Raw genomic sequence first — 11,016 nt, forward strand, 5'->3', positions numbered from 1 at the left:
CTCCCCAGTCTCCATCTGTGGTGCCTGGTGGAGAGGAAGGAAAAGTTTCACATTGTCCCTTCCTTTCCAAATAGGGATCGGCAGGCTAAAACATCTGCAAGATTTTGATCTTTGAGTGTGGCTGGTGAATTAGCTTTCGAGACCCTTTGGGCGCTGATCCTTTCTCTCCCAAGGACAGCTATCTCCTTCTCGTTTATCTCATTTTGTGTCGTGAGAACTTGGGTTGGCAACCGTCAGGTTGGGGCACCCAAAATATGGCACTCAACGGTGTCAGGAACAAGGTAAAATGCCTCAAAAAAGAACGGAGGTGGCATTGCTCGCCCTGTAGGTGCAGGAAGGTGCACGTTAGTGAGCGGTGTAGACGGTTAATTTCTGTTTCCTCAAACTGTTTCTCCTCTTCTTTCAGCTCAGGGATTTATAACAAGTGGACCTCCCACAAAAAGTTGGGGTGGGAAAACAGTAAAATGAGTCTAGCTGTAAGCAAGCGTGCTTTATCCACACTTTGTAACCATCCCGCATCCCCGAGGCCAGGAATTCCAGAGAGCACACGTGGAGTCTGGCAACCTTACCAACCTCAACTTTTCATCGAAAGGATAAGACGTTAAAACCAAACAAAAAGTTCCTAGGATCCGGCCCCCCAGGGCTGCATGATTTCATACTAATTTTCCCTCAACTATTCAAAAAACAAGGCGTGCGCTAAGACCTGAAAAGCATCTCAGTCACAGGGTGCGCGGGACAGAAACCTCCCGCGGTTCCCCAAGGCCCACATCTCGCGCGAGTTGAGGCAGCGCGGCCGCGCCCCAGGCGAGTGGGCGGGGCGGCCGGGTGGGCGGGGCGCTGGAGTCAAAAGCTCGGGGAGCGCGCGCGCGGGGCCTGCGGCGGCCGGCGGCCGGAACCTTAGTGGCGTTCGCCTGACCCGCGCAGTAATGGCGTGGAAGTGGCGCTTCCTTCTGCTTCTCGGGCCGCTGCTGCTGGGTCCAGGCCTCGCGCGCCGCTGCGGCCCCCTGCCCCTGGTCCTCAACACCTGGCCTTTTCAGAATGCAACTGAAGCAGGTGCGTGGCGGCGGCCGGGGCGGGGCCGGCGCTGCTGGAGCTCGCAGCGGGGAGGAGCTGCCGGCTGCAAGGTTCTGCGGGCCCGGCGGGCAGGCCAGCCGCAGCCGGGCCGAGCCTTCCTCGTCTCACCTGCGAGCCCTGGCTGCACCGCCTGCGTCGCTGCGTCCCTTGCGGTTGACCCCTGCTCCATCCTCCCTGCCACTGCTGCATTTCAGGTCCTCATTCGGGCTCACTCCCTGCGTTCAGCCCCCGCGCCAGCATACCTTCCCCTTGCTGCTGACCCAGAGCAGTGGGGGCCTTTCTGTTTAGACTCTGCTGGGGGCGCCTGGACTTCCAGTCTTTTCAGAGTGTCTCCTGTCTGCCTCTTCACCTCTCCTTTCTAACCCTGCAGTTCTCCCCAATACTCTGTACTCCAGCTCTGCAAATGACGATTTCCCAAAGTAGACTCTTTTTACATTTCCTTTTTTTCCCCGCTGGATGCTGATATGCTGTATTTGCCACCTGGAATGCAGAGTTCCCGTCTTGGCTGCATGTTAAAAACATCTGCAGAGCTTCTGAAAAATACCTATGCCTGAGCCCCAGCTCCTAAGATTTTGCTTTAATTGCTGGAACTAAAGCATCTGTGTTTTCAAAAAGCTGCCTAAGTGATTTTGATCTGCAGCCAGGGTTGAGAAACACTGAGCTAAAGTATCGCCTCTTCCAGGAAGCCTTCCCTGATTTACTACCGTTATGCCCAGTCTGAGTTAGGTGCCTATCCGCTGTGCTTTGGTATTATCCTGTACATACCATTGTCTTGTCATTTTCTCATTGTGTTGTGGTGTGTCTCATTCACGATGTAATAACATAAGGGTAATTTCGACCTCTGGCTCCCCATCTGAGGCTGCTAATATAACTTTCTGGGGCAGAATTTGGTGGAGCTAGGTTTATGTTATGGGCAGTGCATACAATTCAGAGAAAATGAGAGGACAGTCTGGGAGAAAGAAAACCCAGCGATAATGAGACAAAAAGTACAGCAACCTAGGCAGGGAAAAATTCTGTGTATGTTGCCTGTAATGAAGGGGGAACTCCTTGAAATATACTTTCAAACCAATCCGTTCAGTACTGATACTTAAATTATTTACCCATAGTAGTAGCTGCCCTTAAAGGAATTCTGTTTTTATTAGTAAAGAAATTGACCATTGAAGACCTTTTTTGTTTTTTCTTTTTCAATGTATAGGACTCCACAGAACATAGTCTAGTGCCAAAAGCCCGGCCACTATAGCCAAAATGGCTACTTGTGAATCCTAGCTCTGCTATCCATCAACTGTGTGACCTTGAACAAGTTACTTAACCTCTGGATCTGTTTCCTCCTATTTAAAATGAGGATGGCAGTTGTACTGTACTTACCTGAAAAGCTGTTGTGAAGATGAAATGAATTAATCCACGTGAAGCCCACATTGTAATTATTTGCTGTTGTGGTGTTATTGAGACGCTGTGATAGATACCTCAATGAAAGTATTAGTTCTGTGTATTTTCAGTAATCTAATGATGCAGAAGAAATTTATGTCTGATTTAATGAATTTTCAAATTAACTGTCTTTTAGTAGCTTCAATTGTATCTTTTAAAGTTGAAGGAGAGACTCTTTTCTCACACAGACACGGTAGAAATAGGTATTAATAAGTGAAAAAACCCTCACTTGGTATCCGTAGCCAAAGTCTTGGAATTCTTCACAGTAAATAGTTGCAGCCTATAATTCTGTCTCTGTCACTCTGACTCCTTGTAGCTCTCCATAAACTAACTTAAAAATTCAGTTTAACTTAGAGGGCATGGGAAAAAAATGTTAAAACTAGGAGTTCTCAAAGCGTTGCTGGTTTGTTGCATTTAACATTAAAAAACCCAGATATGAACAGGCACTGTTGCGTTTTGATTGACAGCGTGGGGGACATTAGTGGCTGGAGGCTCCGCGCTGGACGCAGTGGAAAGCGGCTGTGCGGCCTGTGAGCGGGAGCAGTGTGACCATACCGTGGGCTTCGGTGGAAGTCCTGACGAGTCTGGAGAAACCACACTGGATGCCATGATCATGGATGGGTAAGCAGGCTCTCCGGGACCTGGTTTTCTCTGCGTCTCTGCTTCATGTTCAGTTGCATTTATAGTTGATTGATCTTCTACGGAAAGCACGATGGACGAATATCTAAGTTTTGTCACAGGCCAAAACCCCTAGCTTATTGTACTTGGCCATTCCAAACACAAGATGTTTCCCTCTCAATTAAAAGAAAATCAGCAGCAGCAGCATAGAAATATCCCATGGAAGAAGGGACTCTTCTTAGAACAGGGAGAACCCCAAGCTGCAAAAATATGTCTCTGACCTGGTCCACAGTGGTTTATCTGCCATGTACAAATGCTGTGGTTTCCCTGATCTGAAGCCTGAAAACCCCTTTCAAAAGCCATATTTAAAGCGAGCCAGGACAAACTGGAAATTTTAGTGCTGTGGGAGTATAGGGTAAGTTGATTTTCTGTTTGTTCCTTAATTTGTCTGATTGTGGGAATTTGTATGAACTTCACGGATGTGCTGTTACTTCTATGTTAAGATGCTGGAGTTTATCTACAGAACACTATTGCTTGGAGTGGAGCAGTGTTTTTTAATCTATGAACCTTTGAAAATAAATATGTATTGCGCCTTTTTTCTTGCAGCACTACGATGAACGTAGGAGCAGTAGGAGCTCTTAGACGAATTAAAAACGCAATTGGTGTGGCACGGAAAGTGCTGGAACATACGGCACACACGCTTTTAGTAGGAGACTCAGGTACATTTTCCCTATACGGAAGTTTTATCTAGTCTTCTGTCTGTACTCTTCACTGTGACAAAAGGACTCAGTATCAAGTAGTGGAGAGAAGCCGACCTAAGTTCAGATCTTGGCTGTTTCACTTATTATCTATTTAACTTTGGATAAGTTCCTCAACTTCTAAATTCTCACTTTCTTCATCTTTCAAATAGGATTTAAAAAATTAGTTCATCATCTGTAGATGGGTTATTGCTGGACTGAAACATGATTCAGCATCATTTCTCCTCTTGTATCATAACTGTATATGTATAAGACCCATGGAACATCATTAATATAAGAAGAAGGGAGCAGAAGGAGTTTTGCTGTGGGAGTCACTTACTTGAACGTCTTCCTAGTCATATACTGAAAATCAGACAATGATCTATAATCAGAATTAATTTTTGACGTTGAATTAGTTAACAACTCCTGCAGGTATCCTTGTTTCTTGAAATAGAGAATTGAAAACTACCTGACAAGCAAAAGGATCCGTTACTCATTCATGGAATCCAGCTGTCCCTTTGTTTGGTGTCTCAAAGCTTTTTACACCAACGCTGGGCATTGCATCCTAGTCAGAGCAGTAAGATTCTTTGTTGGTGAGAGACGTGCCTTTTATTTTGGAAAGTACAAGAAAGAGCGTGGAGGAAGGTGTGAAAGGAGAACTGTCATAACACACACCCCCAGGGTCTCCAGCACATCAGTTTTAGGAAGGACACATGGAAGCTGAGGTCTAGACACTGATGCCCTTAACACGGTTCATGTCCGACACTCCTTTGGAAGTCTGCGTGTGCCCCCAGGGATGGTTACCTCACTTAAGAGACAGCTGCCCAAGAACACTTCCTGTACATGTCTTTTGTTTAGAAGACAATACTTCACTAATTTACGTTTTTCTTCTCTTCTCCATCTCCAGCCACCAAGTTTGCCAAAAGTATGGGGTTTATCAGTGAGGATTTATCTACCAATGCTTCTCAAGCTCTTCATGCAGATTGGCTTGCTCAGAATTGCCAGCCTAATTATTGGAGGGTGTGTATACATAATTTTTAAAAGTAAATTACTTGAAAATATCAAGTGGCATCCCCTTCTGCTCTGTGTTATCCACCTATTGCCTAAGGTACTGGTTAGCACTCTGGCTGCACTTTAGAACCAAAGATTTAAGTTAACTCTTGGGTGTGGATGCTCTTGCAAGCTCCCTGGCTGCATCTAATGCACATCAAGGATGGAGAGCTACTGGTCCCTGGCAATAGTTTTCAAATTGTGGTGGTTCTACTGTGGGAAGAGGGGCTGCCTCAGTCAGAACTGCTCTGCTTATATCTCCTTGTAACAAAAGATTCTAAGTCTAAAAAATCAAAGTTGGCAACCATTAGTGTAAACTATTTCGTAGGTTTTATCTATGTGAAGTGTCCCCAGTATCTTGCCCTTATTTGACGAGGATTTATACCAGTAGGTGTCTAGTATGTTACTAGTGGGATAATTTGTCTTTAAATCAGTGGGACTTTTAGCATGAATCCGTTTGTCTTTGCCATCCAGAGGCTTTCTGTGGGCTCCCTTAGTCTCTTATCTGTTTCTTCCCCAAATCCTAATTACCTTTGAGTAACCAGGAAGTCTCTGGGCTTAACCCTTGAAAGAGGCTACTGTCTAAAACCAGGTCAAGGGAGGCACCAAGGGCACAAATGAATAAGACCTGAGTAGTCGGTTTCTTGTTTTAATACTAATCCATATGTCCAACCTAAATTCATGAATTTGGATTATTTTCTTGAGCCTCTAAGATTCATAAGAGAATCTTAGAGAAAAACTTAGATTGTATTCACATGAACCTAGCTTTGGAAAAAAGATGGTTTTAAAATAGATTTCCCTTTAAATCTCAGAACTTGTCCCTGGCCAGGGACAAATTCTGAGATTTAAAGGTCAGGTTGTGTACCTAATTCCTTTGCAGACTAATATCTAATAAAAAAAATCTTCATTTATATCTACCATTGTGTTGAGAATTTTAGGCACATGAAAAATCGGGGAGCTTTTCCAGACAATATGGAAGTCTATTCCATATTATGTAATTCTGAGACTAGACTAGGTATTCAGTAAAATTGTATCCATCTGTTCATATAAGACTTAGCTAATGTTTGACTGCTTATTCTTATCTTTCAGTTACCAGATGTCCTTTTGGTTTCTTACTAATGTTTAGTGACTGGACGTTACTACTTGCTAAGTTCTAAAATCACCCTTTCTAAAAAGTAAAATTTACATCTTGTTTACAGAATGTTATACCAGATGCTTCGAAATACTGTGGACCCTACAAACCACCTAGTATCTTAAAGCAAGATCGTAGTACCTATAGAGAAACAGGAAATAATTATGGTCATGATACTATTGGTAATTATTTGCCTTTCATACGGTTTTTATGGTCAAAGTTCAGGCATTTTTAATTGCCTTCCTGTGTTTCTTAACTTCTTCACCCCATCCATATACCAGATGGTGATTTTGATTGTTTTAACTGCCAAGTAAGAATACACACACACACACACTTTCTTACATCTGTATGCATTTTGGTAAATTATACAAGACCCCTAAAATCTAATGACTTTTTACTTTTGTATTTTTAAATATTTATTTGATATTTAGTTCTTTTAATAATCTCATGTTGTTTGCCACACTCAAGTGATCTTTCCAAGGTACAATGTTGAAAATTTCCATTAGTCTATGTCAGTGATTTTCTTTGGAATTAGCTTTGAAAAGTAACTAAATGATTTGAAGAGTGAAGATTTGGGATGTCTACCAAACTGTGCTGTGAAACCAGGTCATTAAAAAGCACAAATTACACCACTGGTATAATTTTCAATATTCCTAAGTTTCCTATTTTCTTCTACTTGAAATTAATGAAAGAGGATATTTATATATTTATATTGCCAATTGCTCAATTATTTGGTTATATTTGAGGTAAACTTTGGAGTTGATACCTACAATGATTTTTTTTTTAACTTCTAGGCATGGTTGTAATCCATAAGATGGGATATACTGCTGCTGGTACATCTACAAATGGTCTAAAATTCAAAATACCTGGGTTAGTGTTTCTCAGAGAACAGATCTCACAAATATCTATTGAGCATAAACCAATATGTGCTAGGCGCTATGGGAGACGTCGAATGTAAAGCACGCCCTCCCCTGACAGCTGAGATAGAAAAATGTGAAAGAAAATAAATTAGTGTCTGCTAAGTGCCAAAGGAGAGGGGGTCCCGGCCCATGCTGTTGAGTTCAGGGATGGCCATGGTGATCTGATTAAGCTGGGGTGGTGAGAGAGGCCAGTAGAGAGATGCTGGGAGCTACATCTCAGCCTAAGGAAGAGACAGGGAGCATCCAGGTCAGGGTACCAGCACATCTAAAGCAGTGCACACTCAGGTCAGGGCGCCCACTGGCTGAAAGAGAAACTGTGTGTGTGTTGGGTGCAGGGGAGGAAGCTTAGAGCCAGATTTCAGGGGGTTCTTCTGTCGGTTTAAGGATTTCTGGATTTTATTTCAAAGTAGTAGAAAAGCAGTGAAGCTTTGTTACAAGGAAAAACCTTGGTAAAATTTTGGCACATTAGAAAGGAGGACTAGATTGTAGGTGAGGAAAACAAATTTGAACCTGTTGAGATAATCTAGAAATCAGACGAGCAGGGACGGTCACTGTAAACCTATGCCATCTTGGTATACTGGCTGGGGTCTAATTCTTACATAATTAATGGAGGTTTGTGGAAACGTAAATTGAAAAATGAATGAAAGTCTTAATTTTTTGTGTGTGTTCTGATGAAGAATTTACTTAAAACAATCGTCAGGGGCTAAGTAGATATATGCCCTATTGTTGAAACATCTCATAAAATAATTTGGTTGTTCCACTTGATTTCCTGTCCTAAATTATTATCCTGTGTCCTCACAAAGTCGAGTAGGAGATTCGCCCATCCCTGGAGCTGGGGCCTATGCTGAAGATGCAGTGGGAGCAGCCGCGGCCACGGGCAATGGTGACATAATGATGCGCTTTCTGCCAAGGTGTGACATCTTACATTTATAGGACTTTTAGAGATCTTTAGAGGAGATATTGTCTGTCAGGATAGAAAATAATTGGTTGTGCCACGTAATCTGAATTTGTGTGTACAAGAGCTTTTTAGAAGCGCTGCTTACAAACCCCTATCAATTTTGATAATGATAGTCATTCAAATTAAGTAATCATAACCCTCTGAAATAGAATAATAAGCCTCACTCTGCTTCACAGATGAGCATACTTCTGGTCCATTTAAATAATTTATGTAAGGCCACTGAGTAAAGGAACTGTGGTAATTGATGATAAAAGTAGGAAATGCAGTTGTGTGTACAGTTAATTACTGAAAGATAATCATCACAACTAGATGTTTTGCACATGCCTGGCATTTTCTCCATTGATGGTAGCCCCATTTCTTATATACGTATAAGCTCTGTACTTTATGACTTCTGGCTGTTATTCCTAAGCAACAGTTATTCAGCCAAAGCCAAAAATAATAGTCCTTATCTGAAAATAATGGGCAGATTAGTCAAAAAGATAGACATTGGGTCAAAGTTTACTGCTTTCCTGCTGATGTTTTCACAGGAGTCACATACTCCTGTTCATTTACAGAGTCTTCAAATATGACAGTTTTGGTGGTTGCAGATGTCTAACCTCAAGTAACCAAATTCGGAGTTAGTTTATTCTGTCATACTAAAGTTTCGCCTCTGTTTACATCAGCTACCAAGCTGTAGAATATATGAGAGGAGGGGAAGACCCAGCTGTAGCATGCCAGAAGGTGGTTTCAAGAATTCGCAAGTATTTTCCAAACTTCTTTGGGGCTGTTATATGTGCCAACGTGACGGGAAGTTATGGTAAGTTTTAGTTGGAATTCATATTTGTGTGAACTTAGAAATATTGATGAGAATATATACTTTAAAATACTGCAGTGTATTTTATCCCTCTACCATAGAAACAGGGAGCATTTGAGTAGGCACTGGAGAAATGTTAACTGATGATCTGTCAGGACCCCCAAAAGTGTTAAAAATATACCTAAAACCTGCTTTGGTTGACTGCTGGTAGTTATGACCCAGTCTCTTGCTACTAGTTCTTATCTTTGACATCTGTCCTAAGTAAAGTTTAGCGTCAGCTCCAGAACGTGCTGAGATGCGCTCATCTAGTCAGACGCTTTGATTGGTTAGAAGTCGATAGGGATAAATGATCTTCCCTACTTCTTTTCATTCGGTGTTTAAATGTCTCAGTCATTTAGATCTTTTTGGGGAGCTCCAAGGTACAAAATGTATTCTAATTAGTAAACCAAAGAAGTGAGTGGAATTACTTTTGCACTGTATTCGAGGCCTGTCCTCTGCTTCATTTACTTTCTAGATGAGCCTAGCACAGTTTCAAAGCATTTCGAGATCAACCACTACTGCTTCTCATTACTGAATTTTCAGATGGGGAATGTACGGCTCACTGATCAATAGAACTTTTTTGATTGGACAGCTTATTATTGTCCTTTGATCTTTTACTTCCCACAGTTCTGTGTTTGAAAAACTTGTTTGAGGAATTCCTTGGTTTTTTTTTTGTTAAATACTAAGATACAAAAGTCAATATAAATTATAGGAGGAAAGGCTTTATGAATAAATCATTTTCGTTGATTTCCTCTTAAGAAATAAACCTTAAAAAGCTCCAAGTTGGGTTTAACAAGATATAAAAGGATAATTATATAATTGTAGATGAATTTAGAATTGACTAAGTCTTTATATTTAAAGTAATGGCATTAGAAGGGGCCCCTCCGGCTGTCTGAGCAGGGGAAGAAATCCGCTGTTGTCAGAGGTAGGCAGGGCCAAGGTAAACCCCGTCAGCAGGATGAAGGTGAAGGGACAGAGAGCATCTTGACAAATACCTCTCACTTTCTGTGAGCGTGGGGAGGGGAGAATTAGGGGTGAATGACAGGAATGTTCTAGTGGCCAGGGAAATAAAATTTTTAGCATGTGCCTGAAAAGTGTTTTCGCTAAGAAACAGATTTGAAAACAGAGGAAAATAATAGCAATGACAGCACATATATAGAACAAAACTCAGCCTGCGTTCTGAGGTTCAGAGAGCTGGCCTCCCCACCACCTTTCTTTCTACTCGTGGACTGTCAAGTGGTCAGTCCTAAGGAGGACACACCAGCACACTTATGGGTGGCTTAGAAAGACATCAGGCACACAACAGCCAATGGCCAGGTGAATGAGCGACGTCTGTGTTGGTTCTAAGTATGTGCATTCTGTATTTAACCAAACAACTTTCTCTTTTCGTTGCCCAGGTGCTGCCTGCAATAAACTTCCAACATTTACTCAGTTCAGATTCATGGTTCATAATCCTCTAACCAATCGACCAACTGAGGAAAAAGTAGACTGCATCTAATCCATCTTTGTTGACAGCATCTATATTTAAAGAAAGAGACAAAGGCTGGAAAGGTTACACGCTAAATTCACCTGCAGGGTGCCTCGTGTCTTCCGAGTTCTTTGTGTAAAAGAAGCACAAAAATAAATTTATGTTGAAGTAGCATTGACACTTTCTGGATCTGAAATTTTTTTTATCTGTTTTTATTTAAGCTTTGTGTATCCCCTGAAAAGGAGTATGTATGTGCGTATGTGTTTTGTGTATGTTTAAAGCTTAAGTGATACTTGGATTTCTGCTCAATGTTTCAAGAAATTGCTACTTTGGGGGTTTATTTCCATAGTGATATATGAAAGCCAAAAGAAATAATGTATATTTGGATACTTAAAGTAGAGTATGCAAGTCTTTTAGACCCAAAGAAAAAAGGTAACGATGAGTCACAGCTTGATTAGACCTGATTGAGTTTCAGTACGTTCCTGCGATCTTTCTATCGCTGATTATCAGTTTTGCATAATGCTCCCTACTAGCTTGAAGAGGAAAGAATGCTGTTAATAACAAAGGTGTGCTTTGTTTTGCACATATTAGAAACTATAGGCAATCTTCTGATGAGCAATTGTGTGGATTTTCTTTGTTTTTTTCCCCACTGACAGAGCTCTGCATATGTGATGGTTCTTTAGCCACAAAAAGGCCTGATCTTTTAGCTTCTAATATTTAGTATTGATGACTTCTTCTTAAAATGGTTTAGGGAACTTGTCTGTACTGTGCTTTTACTGGTCTCTTGAGCAGAGGTTGGTGA

The 11,016-nt window shown here is 41.7% G+C and overlaps 1 protein-coding gene across 1 annotated transcript; it reads left to right on the forward strand.

The window, feature by feature from the left end:
- The first annotated feature begins 811 nt into the window (after window positions 1-811).
- Window positions 812-10,394, forward strand: AGA (aspartylglucosaminidase). The gene is made up of 9 exons (XM_014845389.3): window positions 812-1,053; window positions 2,967-3,120; window positions 3,724-3,836; window positions 4,762-4,874; window positions 6,104-6,218; window positions 6,831-6,906; window positions 7,760-7,867; window positions 8,577-8,710; window positions 10,144-10,394. Exons 1-9 carry the CDS (start codon window positions 927-929, stop codon window positions 10,242-10,244), a joined length of 1,041 nt encoding a protein of 346 aa, XP_014700875.2. The 5' UTR covers window positions 812-926; the 3' UTR covers window positions 10,245-10,394.
- Window positions 10,395-11,016: the final 622 nt, after the last annotated feature.

Source organism: Equus asinus, chromosome 27 (genome assembly GCF_041296235.1).
Source record: "Equus asinus isolate D_3611 breed Donkey chromosome 27, EquAss-T2T_v2, whole genome shotgun sequence".
Taxonomy (NCBI): Eukaryota; Metazoa; Chordata; class Mammalia; order Perissodactyla; family Equidae; genus Equus; species Equus asinus.